This window comes from Schistocerca cancellata, chromosome 10 (assembly GCF_023864275.1).
Source record: "Schistocerca cancellata isolate TAMUIC-IGC-003103 chromosome 10, iqSchCanc2.1, whole genome shotgun sequence".
Classification (NCBI taxonomy): domain Eukaryota; kingdom Metazoa; phylum Arthropoda; class Insecta; order Orthoptera; family Acrididae; genus Schistocerca; species Schistocerca cancellata.
This window is the reverse complement of record NC_064635.1, coordinates 165947384-165970382: the sequence shown is the minus strand read 5'-3', so window position 1 is coordinate 165970382 and position 22999 is coordinate 165947384. Positions and strand designations below refer to the sequence as shown.

The 22999-nt window shown below is 40.6% G+C and overlaps 1 protein-coding gene across 1 annotated transcript in view; it reads left to right on the top strand.

Annotated features, from left to right (window-relative positions):
* Positions 1-22999, top strand: part of LOC126106221 (serine/arginine repetitive matrix protein 1-like) — a 229175-nt gene that overhangs the window by 153319 nt on the left and 52857 nt on the right. Inside the window, exon 7 of the mRNA XM_049912451.1 lies at positions 8818-8928. Coding sequence (XP_049768408.1) covers positions 8818-8928 — 111 coding nt within the window. The remainder of the gene's footprint in view (positions 1-8817; positions 8929-22999) is intronic.

The following is a 22999-nucleotide window of genomic DNA, read 5'->3' as shown; positions in this document are numbered from 1 at the left end:
AAGCTTTTTCTTTTTATAATGGCTGGTATGAGATATTCTGTGGCAGGATTTACTGAACCTAACAATCCTATATTTTCAATAACTGTTTAATGCTTGTTAAAAATCTTTCACATACATTATCAATGTACCTCTTATTCTTCAGGCTATCAAGCCCTCCTCACCTCTATTTCAAACATTGTCTTTCTTCATTGCACAACGTATGATCTTAATTTTTGGTAGTATATTTTTCTTGTAAGATGTCTGCCTCCATAGCATAGTGGTAGCATTTCAGCCTACCACACAAGGGGATCGGGTTCAATTCCTGGCAGGGGACTGGATGTCATGTGTCCTTTATCATTATTTTCATCATCATTGACCCACAAGTCGCTGAAGTGGCGTCAACTAAAAAGGTCTTGCAATACTGTGGCTGAACTCCTCTGCATTTGGCCTCCCGGCCAACAATGCCATTCGATCATATCATTTTGTTTCATTTCTTGTAAGGTATTTCCTTTGATGTCTATATTACAAGCATTAATATCTTATAGTACACCATGTAATGAGCTATGGCCTCAACATCACAGCTGTTTCTCAATGACTAGTATTGCTTTCTTTTTGCTCTTCAAGATACCTTTACTCTTCGAGTAATCCATTGCTGTTTCTGTAATCTTTGGTCTAACCCATGTTATTTCTGTGTGAAATAGTGGTAAGGACATCTATTAATAAATTTCTTGTACTTTCTGTTCATCTAGTGAGCACTACATACATCAGTCCAGTCCACGTCTTTGAGCAGTTTCCTAAAATGATTAATTTTTTCCTTAGTGGCTCTTCTTCGAAACATAGATTTTGCAGTTTATTATCTTCATTAGTAACAACATTTAGTTGTGTATCACATTCTGAGAGGCCACTATATATTGATGACCCTTACATATCATGCATTTACACTTCATTTACAATTACCATGCTTGCTACTATATTAACTTCTATTAACAGATCTCATTTGACACACAAACACCAATGTATTGACGAGCAATTTCGATAGTCAGCATGTACGTTTGTGGGATATGCTTCATTATCACACTTGGACACTATGGGACATTATTTTGAGATGTCATAAGTGATTTATTTGTTATTAGGGCTACATTGTTGTATTAACCTCCTTTGTGCAAAGTTTGGTGAGCCACATCATTAAGTCTGTGTCTATTACCACTGTCTCATGGGGAATAAAGTATTTCAAAATTACAAAGCCGATAGTAAAGATGTATTTTGCAGAATTGTTATTATTCATAAATTCTCAAATTAACCATTTAAAAGTCCCAAAATGTCTATAATGACAGGTTTTTAATTTAGAAAATCGTGTTTTGAATTTTAGGTCACAATGTCTCATGCAAATGAGAGCAGAAATATGAGTTTATAAACATGCAACAGACTAATGAAAACCAAACTACAATGTGAAAAAATGATCTTGAAAAATTATACTATATATGGCAAAATTGTTTGAAACCCAAGGAGCTTTAATCAACAACTGAAACATTGTTATGGTAACCCAAATTAAGTAATGATATAATTTGTTTATTATGTTCAGAGAAATTTTCGACTATCTGATTCCTCATACACTGATCATCCAAGCTATAAACGTCAAGCAATGAAAATATTGTTACAAACTATAAACATAATAATTCAATTACCCTTATTCCTCATTTATTTCAATTTTTACCTACACAGTCTGTGGACACTTTACGTTCAATTCTTCGTATAGTATTACTCAATGTTTTTTCTGTGTTTTATGTATTCTTTGTTGCATCTTCAACATTTTAGTTTATCTGTGAGCGAAGTAAATTGCATCTATGACATATAGTTTCCCACAATACCTCATTCATTATGACTCTACTTTATTAGTGTTCATATTGAATTTTTGTAATATTAAAATTGGTGATTTGTACTTCACCATCATTTCTATTCACTGTACAAGTTTCTGTGATTGTAGTAATTGCACTGCCATTAATTAATATCCTATACACCAGTAAGTGGCTTCTTCTGTAGGACAAGATTAGTGATTTATAGGATACTTAACGATGTGTCACCTAGGTAGAGTCTAGCTAATGATAAGTTCAGCAATGTCAGAGAGAGTTTTGTAACACTCACTGCTTGTGACAGGTGAGACATGTTAATGCTGTGTTAGAAACTTCAAACATGATATAAAATATACACCTCATATTGGTCTTATCGTCCTTTACTTCAGTCATACTGTCATTCATCCTCAATATGAAAGTATCCAATTTATTCATTACATTTCTCTACTTTTTCACAAATATTGTAAACTGGTTTCTCAGTGACTCTCATTTATCATACTGAAGCCAACTACTTTCTTCAGAAATCTGAAATAAACATCTGAGCTTAAGTTTCCTGTATCAAACTGCTGTACATGTCATCTTCTCACTAATAGTAACCTATGACCCAAGAGTCGATTTACTTAACAGCTACATGTATATATCATTCAATGGTTACTTGAAAGGAATAATGGTAATTTTATCTTCTACAATAATATTATATTTACCACGATTTTGTTGTTGTCATTTTCATTCTTATGTTTTATTAGTCGTTCTCTTCATTTTAAAATTCTTTCTCGTATTCCTTTTTACATTTTGAGATTATTATGTATCAGATTGTTGACCTCTACTGATTTCAGCCATGAGATCAAAAATTCGGTCAGCTTTAGCATAGAATATGAAGCCACATCCATCATTTAATCACACTTTGTACATTTTCTTAAAGAATTACTTTGTTTTTTTCTTCTTTTTTCTGGGTTAAGAGCTAGTTAAAGATTTTAAGTGAATGTTTGAAGATCTCTATTAACCTATTTTACATACATTAGTGACAAAATTTGAGGCTACTCTGTTCATGTAGGAATGATAGTCTTCTTTCAGAAAATGACTGAGTACTGTGTTGTCGGTAACGAACTTGTGCAAGCTGTTTTCAGACCCTCACAGAACTTTAAGTCCTCTATCCTTGTAGACATATTATATAACAGGATTCATATTTGGTGATGTGGGCTAATTTTAAAGGAACTGCAGTATTCACTCACTGAGCACTAAACAGAGAAACGGTTTTCTGGTGGCTGACTCTCTCTTAACAACTGCACATACAGTATATTATGAACTAATATGCACATTAAGTTGTTGTTATATTTCTGGCTGAAGAGCATAGCATGAACGAGAACCTCAGATTTTTAAATAAGAGTTGAAAAGTATCATTGAAGCACACCCCCTTACTCTGTACAAGAATACCCCATAATAGCTTGTAAGTGAATAGATTTTACCTTTGTGTGTGTTATAATGAACGTAAACCTGGGAATGTGAACTGGCTATCTAAATGTGTTACTGAGTTCAAAGCCACATCACTTACATGAAATTGGAAAGAATCATGTGTTTGTTAAAACCGTTCTCATTCATAAGCAAATAAACAAGCAAACCAATAATTTCCCACTCAATGCGAACTGTTTGAAGAAATGAAATTGTGAAAAAAACTGTTAAGTCGACCTGTATAAGAATGTAACCCCAAACACATAAAAAATTGTGCACTAACATATGCCCCTGGTAAAATAAAGAGACTGACAGAACCTACTTTGCGCAAAGGAAACGAAACAATCACTTATTATTAATCTCACCTGCTAAATGAAGTACTGGCAGTTACAGCAACACAGCAAGTCTGCATAACAGTTAAAAAAAAATGCTGCTAAAACTAACTCCTGTTGGCCTGCCTAAGTCAGGTTCATAATGCCAATGAAACACATGACTCAACATTTAAGTACTGAAAATTCAGTTAGGAAGGAACTGATCATAGAAAACAATTACAGAACCTAATATGAAAAATTTTAATATAATAATTTCCATGTAACTGTAAATTAATTCAGAAGATCAATCAGCAAAATAATGATCAAAAACTCGACTGTGATGACGGTGAAGTGGACCAACAATGCAAGTGCACAAAAATAAAAACAGACATTTCACATTAAATAATACCTTGTTCTTCATTTCAAAACTTTTTTAAGTCCATATGCTATTAAACCATTGTTCTGAGTCATCATTCCTCCTCATAATAAATAGGCAATTCACATAGTTTCAAATATGCATCCATGCATTAGACTGTAGACTCAAATAATCCCTGCCTGCTGGACACCGCAGCTATCCAGTACTGACAGTCAAAGATTCTACAAATCTACACTGCTGCCATCGCAGACACAGATGAGACTGTTCTATAAAAACTTTTTCTCTGACCACAGTTTTAGAAATATATAATTTTGCTTTCCAAATATTAACACACCCAATAACATCATCAAAAACTGGCCATCTGACAAGCTTACAGGCTATAATTTCAATTCTTCGTTTTCTGGGAATATAAATGCAATAATCTTATTTTCATTTTAATTTTGATGTAGCTAATTTTGACTTCTATTGTCGCTATTCGGTGAATTACGTAATCAGTTGTTCAGTGAAAAAGAGGCGTATGGTCTTACTTGGCCTGACGAATTATTTACATTTATGTATTAGCAGAGTACCAAGCACTCTCTTGGTACATATTCATTTCAATCTTCTATCCATCTCCTGCTTCCCCATCTCCACATCCATCTCCTCCTTCACCACGTCTCTGTTCCTCTCCTCTGCCTCTCTTTCTGTCCACCTCCTGCATCCCGCTGTATCTCCTCCAGCTCTCCCCTCTATCCATTTCCTCGTCTCCCCTATCTTTGCCCATCTCCTCCTACCCCTCTCTATCCATCTCTTCCTGCCCCTCTCTCTGGTCATCTCCTCCTCCCCCATTGTGACCATCTCCTTCCCCTTCGTTGTCTGTCCATCTCCTTCTCCTCCCTTCTCTTTCCAGGTTTATTACACTCAGTGCGAAAGGTGGTTCTTTAGCTCCACAGTATTTCTTTCCAGGTAATAACTAATATTTTTACCAGATTTGTTGGAAATCATACTAGGGGTATTGGGATGAGCTTTTTAACCGTGGCTTTGCCCACGTATGCACATAACATACACTTAACATATTTTATACGAATTTGTACACAAATTTCACATGTTCCCACAGCAAATTTCGCCCTGTAGTTTCATTTTCACATAGCTCAATGTTAATGACATCGTATCTCTTGAACTATGTCGTACTGTGATATATTTCTGTAAGTACATTCCATGGCATATGTGGATACTGTCTGTGAAAGGTGTTGCGGATAGAATTGTAGCAACAGAGCAATAAATTTGAATGTTTTGCATGCTGCGGCAGTTTTCCGTTGTCATAGCTGCTGAACTATACGTCGTACAATGATATAATTTTGCTGATACTTTCAATGGTACACTTGAATACTATTTGCAAAATGCGTCACTAATACAGTTTGTATCAAAGAAGCAGTAAATTGAAACATCATGCTTCATAGGACAGTTTTACTGCAAGAAAGTATAGTAAGTGAGTAAATTATTTCCCTTCGTCGTTTCTTAGGGGTTGCAGCAAGAAACTGTTTCGTAAAGGTTTGGAATGAGTGGTGAAGCTTGTGGCATGTCATTTAGTGCTCTCAATCTTAGATACTGAATAACTGAAGTATGGGTATTCGCGCGTCATGGACTTCAATGCTTATCCACCACCACCACCACCTCCGCCCCTTTGACAGGTATGTGGTTCGTAGCCCCATAGAGATTCTTTCCAGAGAGTAAGAGATATGTGTATCCTGTTGGTTGAAATTCGTTCAGTGACTGAGGAGGAGATGTGTGACGTAAATGTACACTACACACACACACACACACACACACACACACACACACACACACATACTGAACCAACAGAGAAACTAATGTAGGTATGCTTATTCAAATGCAGAGATATGTAAATAGGCAGAATACAGCGCTGCAGTCGGCAACGCCTATATGAGACAACAAATGTCTGGCACAGTTCTTAGATCACTTACTGCTGCTACAATGACCGGTTACCAAGAGTGAGTTTGAATGTGGTGTTGTAGTCGGCGCAGAAGCGATGGTTCAAATGGCTCTGAACACTATGGGACTTTGAGGTCATCAGTCTGGTAGACTTATAACTACTTAAACCTAAGGACACCACGCAAATCCGTGTCCGAGGCAGGATTCGAACCTGGAACCGCAGTAGCGCGGTTTCGGACTGAAGCATCTAGAACCACTCGGCAACAGTGGCCGTCAGGAGCGATGGAAAACAGCATTTCCGAGGTAGCGATGAAGTGTGGATTTTCCCATATAACCATTTCACGACCATACCATGAATAACAGGAAACCAGTGAGTCACCAAATCTCCGACATCTCTGCGGCCGGAAAAAGATTCTGCAATAACGGAACCAACGACGACTGAAGAGAATCGTTCAAGGTGACAGAAGTCAAACCTTCCGCAAATTGCTGCAGCTTTCAATACTAGGGCATCAACAAGTGTCAGCGTGCAAACCAATCAACGAAACACCATCGATATGGACTTTCGGAGCTGAACGCCCACTCGTGTGCGCTTCATGACTGCACGACACGAAGCTTCACGGCTCGCCTGGGCCTTTCAGCATCGGCAGTGGACTGTGGATGACCGAAAACTTGTTGCCTGGTCGGACGAGTGTCGTTTCAAATTGTATCTAGCGGATGGACGTGTACGAGTCTGGAGACAACCTCATGAATACATCCATCGTGCATGCCGGCCGGGGTCGGTTAAAGCTGGTGGAGGCTCTGTAATCGTGTAGGGTGTGTGGAGTTGGAGTGATACGGGATATGTCTAGATACGACTCTGAGAGATGACACGTGCGTCAGCAGCCTGTCTGATCACATGCATCCACTGATGTCCATTACGCATTGCGACGGAGTCAGGCAATTCCAGCAGGACAATGCGGCTCCCCACACTCACAGAATTGTTAGAGACTGGCTCCATACTTCCCAGAAATGAACATTATTGAGCGTATGTGGGATGCATTGTACCGTGCTGTTCAGAGGACATCTCCACCCCCTCTAACTCTCACGGATTTATGTATAGGGCCGGCCGCGGTGGTCTAGCGGTTCTAGGCGCTCAGTCCGGACCCGCGCGACTGCTTAAGTTGCAGGTTCGAATACTGCCTCGGGAATGGATGTGTGTGATGTCCTTAGGTTAGTTAGGTTTAAGTAGTTCTAAGTTCTAGGTGACTGATGACCACAGACGTTAAGTCCCATAGTGCTCAGAGCCATTTTTGTATGTATAGGGAAATACCAATGATAATCCTATTTCTACGAGGGCAGTTCAATAAGTAATGCAACACATTTTTTTTCTCGGCCAATTTTGGTTTAAAAAACCGGAAATTTCTTGTGGAATATTTTCAAACATTCCCGCTTCGTCTCGTATAGTTTCATTGACTTCCGACAGGTTGCAGCGCTGTACGGAGCTGTTAAAATGGCGTCTGTAACGGATGTGCGTTGCAAACAACAGGCAGTGATCGAGTTTCTTTTGGCGGAAAACCAGGGCATCTCAGATATTCATAGGCGCTTGCAGAATGTCTACGGTGATCTGGCCGTGGACAAAAGCACGGTGAGTCGTTGGGCAAAGCGTGTGTCATCATCGCCGCAAGGTCAAGCAAGACTGTCTGATCTCCCGCGTGCGGGCCGGCCGTGCACAGCTGTGACTCCTGCAATGGCGGAGCGTGCGAACACACTCGTTCGAGATGATCGACGGATCACCATCAAACAACTCAGTGCTCAACTTGACATCTCTGTTGGTAGTGCTGTCACAATTGTTCACCAGTTGGGATATTCAAAGGTTTGTTCCCGCTGGGTCCCTCGTTGTCTAACCGAACACCATAAAGAGCAAAGGAGAACCATCTGTGCGGAATTGCTTGCTCGTCATGTGGCTGAGGGTGACAATTTCTTGTCAAAGATTGTTACAGGCGATGAAACACGGGTTCATCACTTCGAACCTGAAACAAAACGGCAATCAATGGAGTGGTGCCACACCCAGTCCCCTACCAAGAAAAAGTTTAAATCCATACCCTCAGCCGGTAAAGTCATGGTTACAGTCTTCTGGGACGCTGAAGGGGTTATTCTGTTCGATGTCCTTCCCCATGGTCAAACGATCAACTCTGAAGTGTATTGTGCTACTCTTCAGAAATTGAAGAAACGACTTCAGCGTGTTGGTAGGCACAAAAATCTGAACGAACTTCTCCTTCTTCATGACAACGCAAGACCTCACACAAGTCTTCGCACCCGAGAGGAGCTCACAAAACTTCAGTGGACTGTTCTTCCTCATGCACCCTACAGCCCCGATCTCGCACCGTCGGATTTCGATATGTTTGGCCCAATGAAGGACGCAATCCGTGGGAGGCGCTACGCGGATGATGAAGAAGTTATTGATGCAGTACGACGTTGGCTCCGTCATCAACCAGTGGAATGGTACCGTGCACGCATACAGGCCCTCATTTCAATGTGGCGTAAGGCCGTAGCATTGAATGGAGATTACGTTGAAAAATAGTGTTGTGTAGCTAAAAGATTGGGGAATAACCTGGTGTATTTCAATGCTGAATAAAACAACCCCTGTTTCAGAAAAAAAATGTGTTGCACTACTTATTGAACTGCCCTCGTATATACAAATAAAAGTATACAATTAGAACATTCTTATTTGTGTGTTCCTGTTAATTTTGACTAATTAATACATGTTTGTTAATTTTTAGTCATTTACTATATTTTTGGTTTCGCAGTTCTGTGATCTATACAATAGTGAGACTTTGAGTGATGACGACGCTTTGGCTGTTATTGTCCGTCTCGCTCTGACAAAGAATAGATGCCACATCCTATGACAGTCACTAACGTGACTCGGCACGTTGGCCTGCAGGAGCAGCGGCCGTCGACGTCGTCCACGGCGTCGGACTCGGGGCCGTCCATGGCGGTGCCCGCGCCACCTCCGTCCTCCTCCGCCGCCGGCACCTCCACCACCACGGCGGACGTCACCAGCTCCAGCATCGGCACCAGCACCTGCGGCCAGGGCCTGCCGCCGCCCACCATCATCACCAGCTCCACCACGCCGCCCGCCACCTCACCCAGTGCCGGGGTACGTCCCCGGGGCGTTTGGCACGATCTGGTTTAGTACTGACTCCCCCTTTTTTTCAACATTTTGTGCTGCACCAGCAGTCGAGCTCAGTATCTTACAGTTTGAAGCAATCCTCTTACAAATTCATTTCTTCCTTGTCAAAAGTTCACATAAAGTCTCGTTCATACCACAGGTAGCACAAAGTATCCCATTACTTGTGTGAACCCAGTGTGAGTGTAAGCGTGTCCTTTGAATTGGCTGCACCCGAGAACTGGCATGTTTTACGCTTAGAATAACACTATTGATTTTCGATGTGGTTCTGTCTTGGATCATTTTATATGTTCTCTCTCTCTTTCTTTCTCTCCCTCTTTCTCTCCCTCTCCATCTCTCTTTCTCTCTCTTTCTGTCCCTCTCCATCTCTCTCTTTCTCTCCCTCTCCATCTGTCTCTTTCTCTCCCTTTCCCACTCCCACTCCCCCTCTCTTTCTCAGACACACATACACACATCATATAATTGTTACACATTTATAAATTCTTTTATGGAATAGAAAGAGATGTGAAGCGGATGATATCAGTTTGGCGTTAATTTCATCATCCATTAGATTCCTTAAATCAAGGCTTCCCAACCTGTGGTCCGCGGACTCCTTAGGGGTCCGCCGGCTCTTTCTAGGGGTACGCGGCCACCTTTCACCAAATCGGGTAAAATAATGAGTAAAATTATTGAATAAAAATATGAAAATCAAATTCATCACTGTTTTTTTTTTTCGTGTGAAAAACATGTGTACTTTTACTTCAGGTCGTACCCCAAGCAGCCTTTGCGGTTCCTAAGTGAGAACGCATACCCAGTTTAGTGCCGGTGAATGCGGCTTCTCTGCTCGACTGTTTAGCAACAATACGGGGGTCGCTTGTGCCCCGGCTCACGGCGCTAGATGCGCAGAAAACTTTTACGCATGCGTGGAGCGAGCTTTGTCGACCAATCACATCTCTCGCTCGCACGTATGCGGCCCCAGGCATCATTATATGTTAAACTTGCCTTGTCAGTGCCACTACCTGTTTCATAAGTCAATTTTTGACCAGTTTATTACTTCTAACATGGATCGGTGGCTGAAGTCAGGATCATTGAAGAAGGCTGCAGTTTCTCCATCGCCTTCACAACAAGGGAAGTTTCCAGTTGAAATGAATGAGGAGGGAGGATGACCAAAGGAAGACTTTACATACATTTGAACATTTTTCTTCGGATTTCACGAAAAACCACACACACACACGACTGTTACGAAATATTCATGCTCCTTACACAACAGTAGCCAAACAGTCGAAGTGAACAGACATAAGCGGCAGCTTGTCAGCAGGGAACAGTTTGGACGTGGCGTTGATTGCTCTTGGAGGAAGAAAGCTCCATCGTGTGAAATTTCTATTGCCAAGTAATTTTAATCAGGCTATAGTGTGTTGAACAAAGAGAGCAAATCTACTAGTAAGTGTCTGTATACAGTGGGAATTAAAAGTGGATCGTTAATTTCAAGTTGTTTTGATTCATCTCTAAACCAAAGACTATTGATACTTCAGGGGGGGGGGGGAGGGGTCATTGGGAACATGGAACCTGCATTAAGAAGCTTTCAGTTCCCATGGGTTTCGCTCTGAAATTTGAAGTTACTGTGCTGTTGACTGATTAGGGTGTCCGCCATGGATTTTCGACTGAAGTAGGGGTCCGCCAGCTGGAAAGATCGGGAAGCCCTGCCTTAAATTATTTAGTATGTCGTTCTTTAATGATTGAATATCTCACTCCTTTCTGTGCCACAATAAAACCAAGTTACTGATATTGTGAATAATTTATGCTTCTAATATTATATTCGTGGATATTAGTTTTATTTTGTAACTTTCATTGGTTGTTGGCAACGACCTTCGTAAGTTAATTACTTTTGAATACATTGTGGGAGTGAACAGTGATCAATGTTGTTACAAATATTTACTATCAAAAACAGTCTTGATCATAAATTGTTTATTCAAATGACCGGTTTCGACAACAACTGTGGTCATCTTCAGATCTACAGGTCATACACAAAGCTTTGACTAGAGAGCTACATACATTAAAGATATTACATAAAGTTACAAGCCTACAAAACGATGAATTACAACGAGTAAGAACCTCCTTCTGATGGTAAATCACTACTGGAAAAACCAGTGCACATCTTACTATGTATACTAGAGGCTCTGCCCACTTCCAACAAAGTGATGTCATTGCTAACCAATGGGTCATAGGTCGAATAACAACGTAAAATTTCTTAGCTAAAAGAACATTGGCAAGAAAGGAAAATAAACACACATAAAACTTAGCTTGTTCAACAGCTATTGTCAGTTAAGCAGCTTTGAAAGTATTTAAACATGCAGGATAAACATCGTTCAGACAGTACATGGGTTGCACAGTACATGGTTGTGATCAAGACTGTTTTTGATAGTAAATATTTGCAACTTCATAAGGCGATATATGCTTAACTGCTGAAAGAAGGTGCCCATGAGACACATGTAAAAAATAAACTGGACTTTCAAATGGGATATGCCTGTGCTAGAGCAGTAATTACGTTCAAAATCTGCATACTGTAAGCAGCACGATAGTCATGAGTTCTTTAGGCGTCACTTTATCTGGTGAACAGTAAAAAAAAGTGTTAATGAACATTTACATTTGTAACAAGAACTGAGTGTTAGAGACAGGTGCATATTGTTTAGTATAGGCTTTGTGGTACCATGTGTGACTTTTCGATATGAAAATACAACAGACATATTCTTGAAACAGTTTATGTGGTTTAGTTATTCGCATGTTCCATGGATCATATTTGCGAGCTTGAGCTGTGATGTAGACTGAGTCAGTTTCACTATATAATACAATTCCTTAGTGAAAAGTATGGCCACATGCCAACCATTTACATGATTTATTAAGTTACCTTTTTTTACACATCGTGATATATTCAACTATGTTAACTCGGTCTCTCCCTGTCTTTTACAAACCACAGTGATCAGCAGGACTAGACTCACGGTTCCAACACTAAGCACTGTCTTCTGTAAAGTGGAAAAGAATTATTTGCGAGTGAAGTACCGCAAACGATCTGTAGTGTTCATGCGTTCGTTTCAACAACAGATTAGATTGGAGCCGAGAAAGGATTATGGACAAGTTAAAAATATCAGATGATTCAGCATAACCCAATAACGAAGAAGAAATTTAAGAACTGAGTAAAGAATACACGCCTACGACAGCCTGGAAGTGCTGAAACACGTTTGGCTTTATGTGAAGAAATAATTGTCTATACCATAGGGTGACTGGATATCCAGTACTTTTGGATAATTTTCGTGATCTTTATCAATGTTTCAGACTGTTTCGTTGATAGGGCATAGTGCGTCCTTCACAATGATATAGCATCATGAAACTCTTGATCCCGATCATGTCTTTCGAATATGGCTCCATCGACGAAATTATATAGAACGAACACATAAAGAGACGTTACATAACTAGTCAATTGTAAAGGATGTTGCTCTTCAAAAAACTGTGAGGACCGAAGTACAACCAACGTCATAGAAAGAGCCAATTGTTCGTTTGAAAATGTGTGATGGCGACTTAAGGATAAAGGTGTACTAGAAGAGACAAAAATTATTTCAAATTTCACAGTTTGTAACTATATTAAATGTGAGAGCTAAAACACTACTTTTGGTAAGATATCAAAGTTCGGCTTCTATCGTGTTTGAAACAATTAAGGTAATGATTAATTTCCTTTCAGAATAATGTTGCCTCAGTGAATAAAGCCGTATTACAGTTCCCCATTATTTCTGCATCGTTTACAACTTCTTTCATCCTGCTGGCTTGGTGGTAGGATGTTTTTTAGTAAGTTTTTCCTTCAGACTTATTTGTTGCATGTAAGTGTAATCACCTCTGTTTTAAGAGCTACTTTTGCGCTGAAAAAGGCTGTGTTCAAAATTTATAAACTAATTTGGTAAAATGATATAGGAAATTTTTTCCTGATGTACACCAGAAGACTAAAAGACAAAGTGGACTTCAGCTTCTTCGGCCATGGTGAGAGACCTCTGACGATGGTTTAAAAGAAGTCAAAGTCCACTTCGTGATCAACTAATTGATGTTTTGTAAACCATCAGGAAATTGTTTTTCATTTCATTTTCTTGCCATGTAATGTGAAGCACCGATAGAATATTGTGTTCACTTTAACATAAATACAGAATTAAGTTCGTGCTTAGTAATTAAAAATTCTGAAAGTATACAAGACGTATTACTACCGCAGTAATCTGACTTTTGATAGCATACATTTTCTTTCCAAGGAAAGAAAGAACTTACGTGCTATTCATGTTTGTAAAACGGTCTAACATACCTGAATCTCTGAATGGAAGCAAAAGTCTCGCCAATTATCAATCATAATCCATTCAGCCAACGGCATGTCACTGTATAGCCCCCATTCCAAATTTAATACAGGGCTTAAATTTGAATAGCTCCACGAAGACTTGTAAATATGAACACAGTTACATTTCTTCACTAGAGCGTCTTTTTTTATATTAAAAGGTTGTAGCCTTTTCAGGAATAAAGTCTTCACTAACTCAGAGATGTTGTGAAACGAAAAACTCGACCACAAAGTTAGAAAATAATAAACATTCCACCACTTTAATTTTGAATCCAACTTGCTGTCTCACTTGCGAACATTCATGACCAGGCATGTATAACAAAAAGATATGGCCCATCTTAGAAAACATGTCCTTGGCACACAGAAAAAAAAAATATGCTACACAGATAAGAGACTGGAAACAATTTGTTTCTACATTCCAGCTCGTTTCCTCAACTCTTCATTACACGTTAATTATCGAAAACATACAGGAATAGTGTGTGTAAATATACCATATGAAACACTTTCTTACATAAAATTTTCAGAGCGCCCTCTATTGGCATTAGCTGGCCACACACAAAGGATATCCGTGACGGGCTAGGACTGCGCGCCAATTCTACGGATGTGAGTCCTCTCGTTTCCCACTAACGTGTACTACCCGCGCGTCGAATCTACCGCTGCGACCTGTCGGCAGACCACATCTGCTCGTGTGTGGGGCCAAATCGGTGGGTTTTTGTGATTTACCCGCGGACCCAGGAGTGTCATGCATGCACGACAGAACAGGGGCCACAGAGCGACTTATTTCAGGTGTCATGCATGCACGACAGGACAGTGGCCATAGAGCGACAGATTTCAGGTGTTGTGACTGTTTCTCACGGCAAGCACGTTGCAGAGTGTGGCGTTTTCTAGTCATTTTATTTATTGTAGTTCCTTTTGCTCACTTTGAAATCAGTTAATATCTTCTAGAGCAGGGCTTAACAACTGGCCGGTTTTGAGCGCGAGTACTCGCGTCTGCTCAGGCACGTGCTTCCGAGCAGGTGCAAGGTCGCGGAGTCGGGAGGGACGGGAGGGAGGGGAAATGCGCGCGCACGTTTGAATGTGATCTCGCGTTCTTAGCAGATGTAACTAGCCATCTGAATGCTTTGAACATTTTACTACAAGGTAAAAATCTGCTAATTACTCATTTCATAGATCGAATACGAGCTTTTAAAATAAAATTGACACTTTGGGTGAGTCAGCTGGAAACAGGAAACCTAGCTCATTTACCTAAATTATCATCCATGCAAGATGTTCACAAAGACTGTGAACGTTATTCACATAGTTTAATTGATCAGCGCTTTCAAGATCTGACAGTACTAGACACTGATTTTGATCTGTTCTCTCCATATTCAGCGAATATTTAAGAGATTCGTCCTGAGCGGCAGCAAGAAATTATTGACCTGCAGTGTGACAGAGAATAGAGACAAATTTCAGAACAAGAAAAACATTTTGGAATTCTACAGACACTTCCCTCAGGATAGATTTCCTCGTTTGCACAAACTGGAGGCTACAATAATATCAATGTTCGGTTCCACGTATGTTTGTGAACAACTGTTCTCTGCAATGAAATGTAACAAGACGCGCCTGAGAAACGCATTGTCTGTTCGAAATTTAAACTGCACGCTGCGCCTAAAATGCACAAGAACAGTTACTCAGAACATAGATGCAATTGTAAAGGGCAAAAAGTACAAGATAACCGAGAATCCCACACTTCCGTGACACCTTGTATTGTGTACCAGTTCAAAAATTAATGCGAATATAGAGGCATACACTAAGCTAATAAAATTATGTGGCACGTGTACATTCTCCTTTAATTGTTTCATTTGTCGCAGTAATAATTCGTGAGTGATATCCCTGCAGGTGGCCGCAGATTTACATTGACTGGCGGCAGCTGTTGTGTGCCTCACATGACTCTCCCCACTCTCCGCTCTGGTCCAGTAGTGGGGGTAGCGTGCTCGCACTGCTCCGTGCTCGCGCCTTGCTGCTCACAGCTTGCTCCGCAAGCACGTATGTTGTGAAGCCCTGTTCTAGAGGAAGTATAGACGGTGCTATGAGAAATCTGTAAAGTATAGCTATTCGTAATACATGTTAATTAACGGACATAACAAAGTTATGGGTCATATCCTAAAACAGTGAACACAGTAAAAGCAACATTTTATCAGTGCTCACTATACTGTTGCTTTGTACAACTCAAACCCCTCCCAATTTTATGCCCCCATCTCATGTGACTTATTTTTTTCATTCTTGTTCGTGTAATCTTCATACACCAATTTTGACGAACAAGGTATTCACAGTATGGTTGTATAACTTCTTCGATGTGGTCCACCTCCTCTGGTATACTTGTACCAGCTAAAACTTGATGTAACCTGAAGACTTCTCGTTCATCACTGGCGAATTTCGAGTGTCGCCTGCATTTTCCCTCTTGAAATGTAAAAATTTGCTTGTTGTGGCAAAACAATCAGAACAATGCGGTATTCTAATGAAGTTATAAATGCGACAGAAATCTGAAACAGTGGTTTATTAAACGAGTAACTCAGGACAATTCAGTTCAAAAGCTTACCAAAAAACTTATGCTCGGTATAAATATAAATGTGTAGTTTCACTATCTTGTTAAAAGCAATAGTACTTCTAATTTCACCAGCTACTTATAAGTCTTAAAAAACTACTACAAATGTCTGAAGTTACTATATATCGCAGCAGACAAGAAAATGCCGCTTGTTTACCATTTGGCAAAATATTGCCCTCCTTGTGTGCTATCATTGCCAAAATCTCGTTTCGTTATCCCAAACCGTTTCTGAGATATGATGGGTGTTTTTTTTTTTTCATTTTAACTTCATTGCTAGTGTGCATGATAGCAAATGTGGTATCACACATAATATCACTTTTCCCAAGGTCGCTGATAGAGAACTCCGCCATAATCTAAAGAAAAATTCAGTATGTTAGCTACAATATGTGATCTAATACACGCCAAACGCAAATACATATCGATCACTATTTTTTATTACAAACTTCTCTAATTTTACGCAGTGTGTAATTTTCAAGGAAAATAATCAAATGGCCGTAACTTCATTGTGTCGTTAAGAAAAGACTGTTAAATCGTCTGTGCAGCGTTTCCAAGAGTCTGAAAACTAAGGTGTAGTCATTCAGAGAGCAATGGAGAAAATACTGGCCATAATTCTCAGTCAGCAAGTTCACGTTGCTCTTCATGCTCACTGAAGGAAAAAGTTCCCCTTTGTACTTGCTACTTATTCAGTGGAATAAGGATCTATAATTATGAATAAAAGATTTGAGTTTTAGATGATTGGTACGTTCTCTACAAGTTCATCTGCACAATAATATAAGTCTCGGTATTGTAACTAAAATCTGTGATGGAGACAGCACTATTGACAGTTTCGAGACGACCCCTACAGGAAGTTAGTAGTAAAATAGTCTATCGCCCTGACTTCTAATCATCAAAAGTTAATTGTTCGTCTTAGAAGTGAAAATAGCCTCTCCACTAGCTATGCCGTTTTGTCAGAATGATGCGCGATACACAAATAATTACTTCCATGAAATCTAAGCGATCCAGGACGGTGTACAGTCCTCACAAGTTCAATTCCTACATTTAGTAAGACGCATTCAAGTCTTCCCACCTCTGACATCATCCAAGCCACATCGCACCTAGGTGTTTGAGTGATGCTGACAGTTTGACATCTCGATGTGAAGTGTGTCCTACCACTGCCTCCCTGATTGTGTCTGTATAGGGACACAGCGGACTGCCAAATGGAACACCTGCTATTAACCGCCCCCAGGCACAGGTAGCAATATCTAAATGTCGCCTTTCTCGGACATGCATAGTGTAATAACACTGTCGTTTAACAATTTACATTCTTGAACTTTGCATAAATTCAGTTAAGTTTGCTTTAGTTACTGAAAGGGTTTTAGCTTGACTCTTGGTACAGCTTTGTCATTTCACAAACGTAATTGAGTGCTGTAATTATAACTTCGTATTAGAAATACAAATGATACTTAATCTATCACAGATAAGGACCTTTCTGCTCGAAACTTGGTTTTTAGTAAATAACTTGAAAACTAATAGCGGTACCCATTGGTGTCACATATTTAATTATTTTACATGAAAATGAGGCTACATACAAATTTTCAGCTTTCTGATTCTAGTATTTAGTGCTTCAATTTTTCGCAAAAACGCCGGTTTTAACAAGGGTATTGCTCTTGTGAAGTTGACACTTGTAACTTTTAACTGTGACCTACTCTGACCAATTATTAGATTTCTAGTTTTACCATTCCGTGCCACTTATTTTTATCAGGAGACCGTATATTTTGCCTAACATATTCATTTGGTCATTCTGAGACTTCACAATGTCAACATAAATTTACTTAAACATACGCTGACGAAGTTTGGAAATGACATTTTAATTATTAATTTCGCTCTTAAATCATGGTGCATTCCTTTGCATGTTGAGCACAGGCGCGTTATGATGATGCACTGGTCGTAGAGAATTGGAGTAAGCCCCGGCACACTCGTTCGTCTCTGTACCTCTTACTATGATACAAAACTTGTTTCGCCTCCACACTACCTCTGAACGTTAGGAAAATGTTAGGACCCTCATCATGAAGCCGATATGTAAACCTATAACCAGCATAAAATCCAATTTTTTACCGAAAAGATTCTTTAAAATCGCTTGAGAGAGACTGCGGGGTAGCCGACGTAAGCGCACAGTTCTAGCGGAGTAGCGCGCCCGCTATCGGCTCGTCGAAAACTGCCGGACTTTGCCGAACGAGGCTCGTCACAGAAATCCGCCTGTTTATTTACCTACTGAGAGGCCGCAATGCCGGTGCCGGGAACTGCCGATAACGGTCGGAAGGTCGTGACTCCACTAAAGCACTGGAGGGGACCGCAGGTACTCAAGAATCCACCTGAAATATCCGTGGCCCATCCCGGATATCTGCTCGTGTAGCCGACCGGTGTGGCCGAGCGGTTCTAGGCGCTTCAGTCTGGAACCACGCGACCGCTACGGTCGCTGGTTCGAATCCTGCCTCGGGCATGGATGTGTGTGATATCCGTAGGTTAGTTAGGTTTAAATAGTTATAAGTTCTAGGGCACTGATGACCTCAGATGTTAAGTCCCATAGTGCTCAGAGCCATTTGAACCATTTTTTTTGCTCGTGTATCAACAGTTATTGAATCCATCGCAATTAAATGAAAATCAGTAAACATTCTAGTGTTCCCCAAATCCACAATGACCATTTAAGCAGTTGTTTTCACGTACAAGTGAGGCAGTGAGCTGCCTAGCATGTCGACGCAAGCAGTGATGTGATTCCCACGTCTAGACTAATTGAAATGGTTCAAATGACTCTAAGCACTTAAACGTAGCTAACCTAAGGACTTCACACACATCCATGACCGAGGAAGGATTCGAACCTGCGACCGTAGCAACAGCGCGGTTCCGGACTGAAGCGCCTAGAACCGCTCGGCCACAGCGGACGGCACGTCTAGACTACTTCCGATGTAGTGGAACATTGGGTTTTAATTGTTTCTGTGGGAGAAAGCTGTCCTGAAGTTGCCCCGTAGCCTTTTTGATACAACTGTATGTGAATCGAGAGTAACGCTTTGAACCACACTTGTTGTACAGACGCCCGCTGCTAGCATAGCTGTTCCGCAGCCGCCCCCGCCAGTGGTGGTGGCAGAGGTGACCATCATCAACCAGCCTGTGCAGCAGCAACAACAACAACAACAGCAGCAGCAGCAACAGCAGCAGCAGCAGCAACAGCAGCAACAACAGCAGACGAGCAGCAGCAGTACACAGTCCGGGCAGGCGTCACCGGCCAGTTCCTCCTCACCAGCTCACCCCATGCTCACCTCCAGGAGGGACTCGACCACGCAGGTAGGCCATAAAATCACCACACAGCATGGTCAGAGGTAGCTCACCTTCCACGTTGTCAACTAGCTGAATTCCGCTGCTTCGTCACTGACTTCACACTATATTCAAAAATCCTGAAGCCATAAAGCACACATACAGGGTGTTACAAAAAGGTACGGCCAAACTTTCAGGAAACATTCCTCACACACAAAGAAAGAAAATATGTTATGTGAACATGTGTCCGGAAATGCTTACTTTCCATGTTAGAGCTCATTTTATTACTTCTCTTCAAATCACATTAATCATGGAATGGAAAAACACAGCAACAGAAAGTACCAGCGTGACTTCAAACACTTTGTTACAGGAAATGTTCAAAATGTCCTTCGTTAGCGAGGACACATGCATTTACCCTCCGTCGCATGGAATCCCTGATGCGCTGATGCAGCCCTGGAGAATGGCGTATTGTATCACAGCCGTCCACAATACGAGCACGAAGAGTCTCTACATTTGGTACCGGGGTTGCGTAGACAAGAGCTTTCAAATGTCCCCATAAATGAAAGTCAAGAGGGTTGAGGTCAGGAAAGCGTGGAGGCCATGGAATTGGTCCGCCTCTACCAATCCATCGGTCACCGAATCTGTTGTTGAGAAGCGTACGAACACTTCGACTGAAATGTGCAGGAACTCCATCGTGCATGAACCACATGTTGTGTCGTACTTGTACAGGCACATGTTCTAACAGCACAGGTAGAGTACCCCCTATGAAATCATGATAACGTGCTCCATTGAGCGTAGGTGGAATAACTAAAATGAGCTCTAACATGAAAATTAAGCGTTTCCGGACACATGTCCTCATAACATCTTTTCTTTATTTGTGTGTGAGGAATGTTTCCTGAAAGTTTGGCCGTACCTTTTTGTAACACCCTGTATAATACACATATACGTAGCTTAAGGTCTAATTGAAGGGCTTATTTCAATAGTGGTACAAGTCCACCTTTCAAAGAAATTCAGTTATTCTCACATACGTATTCACACAAGTCGTTTTTAATTTATTTGCATTGTGGGACAGCTCCAGCTTCGTCCTGCTGCCAACGGAGAGCACCTCAATGCTGACACATTAGAGAAAGCAAGCAGGAATTTATTTCAGGAATGGTACAAGTCCGTGTGCTTTTGTACATTGCAGCGTGTTACTATTTCTTGCGAAGATGATGGATTCAGGTGCTGTATCAAGTGACTGTGATACAACTGATGATCCAGATTTTCAAACGATTGCAGGTAAAAAGAATTTACTTACTTTTCTCCCAGCATTATAGACATTTTGTTGGAGAAAGTCCGCAGCTCGTGGTCGTGCGGTAGCGTTCTCGCTTCCCGCGCCCGGGTTCCCGGGTTCGATTCCCGGCGGGGTCAGGGATTTTCTCTGCCTCGTGATGACTGGGTGTTGTGTGTTGTCCTTAGGTTAGTTAGGTTTAAGTAGTTCTAAGTTCTAGGGGACTGATGACCATAGATGTTAAGTCCCATAGTGCTCAGAGCCGTTTTTTTTTGTTGGAAAAAAGGAATATGCGAGAATGAAGGTCATGTTGACAATAACAGCTGCTAATGAGGGTGTTCATCTTCATGTATTTCACATATACATATGTTTTCAATCATCTGGTGCCGTATAAATCAAAAATTGCCTTACTTCCTATCTAGACACAACTAATGATGACGATGAGACTTCGAATGACAGTGCAAAAAAATTACGAAACAGGAGACACTGTTACTGATGCCTGTGTGGCCGGCGCAGCGGCAAATATGCAGACAAAAAGGAAGCGTACTAGGAGTAAGAAGGGCGCAAGGAAAACGGACACATATGAAAAGTGTATTCGAAAGAAAAAAGGAACAGCAACTGGTAAAATAATTCCTCCAAAAACATTTCGCTATGTGGACTGCAGGTGTGCACGCCAATGTTTCAATAAAATTTCAGAGGAAGAGGAAGACGTTATTTGACAATTTCTGGGCTATGGGTGATATTAATCGCCAAAATAGTTACTGTATCTGACTGGTTTATGCACGTATCATTCAGTTAACATCTGACAGTTAAGAGATGGCTCAGGTTCTCAGAATAGCTGTATTTATGAATATCGATTACATGTGAACGGAAACTGTGCAACAGTATGCAAGAAGTTTTTCTTGAATACTTTTGACATTTGTAATGGACGACTATCTAGGCTTTTAAAGAAAAGCAAGGAAGAAAGTATACCTCACCTTGATGGAGGGGACAAACATGAGAACAAATTCTCTGTACGGGAAGGTCTGATCAATGATGTAAAGGAACACATCAAAAGCTTTCCAGTTTCCGAGAGCCACTTTGCAAGGAAGGATAATCACCACAGAAGGTTTTTAAATCCTGAGCTGTGTGTGGCCAAAACGTACGATTTGTACAAAGATAAATGCATATCTCAGAGTAAAGAAATTTTGGGGAGCCCATCTACCGAAAAATCTTAACAAAGACTTCAACCTGTCATTTCGACCATCAATTAAAGACACTTGCTCTTTTTGTGACAAACTGAGCTATGGAATGGACGCTGCTACGAATGCAGAACAAAAAAGAAAGCTTCAAACTGAAAAGGAGCTCCACCTTGGGGGGGCTGAAGCTACAAGAACAGGAATGGCTTCAGACACAGCACGTAGTGAAGAGGCAAATTACCAGGTGTTCGTGTTTACCTTTGACCTGCAAAAAGCACTTGCATTTCCTCAACTGACAACATCGATATCGTACTACAAAAGAAACATGCAAGTGTATAATTTTGGTTGCCACAATTTGACAGCAAAATCCATATGTATTTTTGGGATGAAACATCGGGATCAAGGGGTTCTCAGGAAATTGGTACCTGTTTATTGAAACATATTGAAAAGTGCGTCACTTCTCAAAAGCAGGTAGTTGCGTACAGTGACACGTGTGGTGGTCATACCAGGAACATAAACATTGCCCTAACACTAATGAAACTGACACATTAACAGGTTTATATACAATGTTCAATTTATTTTGTTTCATGAATGGTACAGCTCCATTACCTCCACTTTTCTGCCTATAATGCTGCTGAAATTAATGATCCAAACAAATAGAAAGAAAGGTTCACATCCAGCAACAAGCCATATACTGGAATGTTTCTCGTATTTCAACTGCAGATTTTTCAGAGCTCATTTAACTTTAGGACTCTGTATCGCAGAGGGAAGAAAAATGGACTTGTACCACTACTGAAATAAGCCCTTCAATTGTTTCATATATTGCATACCATGTAAGACACATCTAGAATTTATGCATCTTATAAAAGCAGTGAATAACTTTAAATTACATACTGTTATAACCTGCGGCCTGGGTGCTATGTACAAATGGCGCTATATATGCCCATTAGTAAAACGCCAGTGAACAAGAGAGACACACAAAAGTTACTAAAAACATTAAATGCCAATTTCGGCCATAACTAGTCTTACGTCAGTGTATTAGATATGGAACTTTTTTTTCTACCTATCAACTGACCGTAAGCTATAGAACAATACATACCTAGTAACAGTCCTGAAATGAGTCATCATCCATGAGACCAAAAAATTATTCCATCAGGCCACTTCTGACTGTAATTGGTATCTAATGTTTTTAACGTTTTTAGTAAAAAAAAAAGCACTCCATCTTCAGGCCACAAGTTGCCCATCGGGACCATCCGACTCATATCATCTTCACC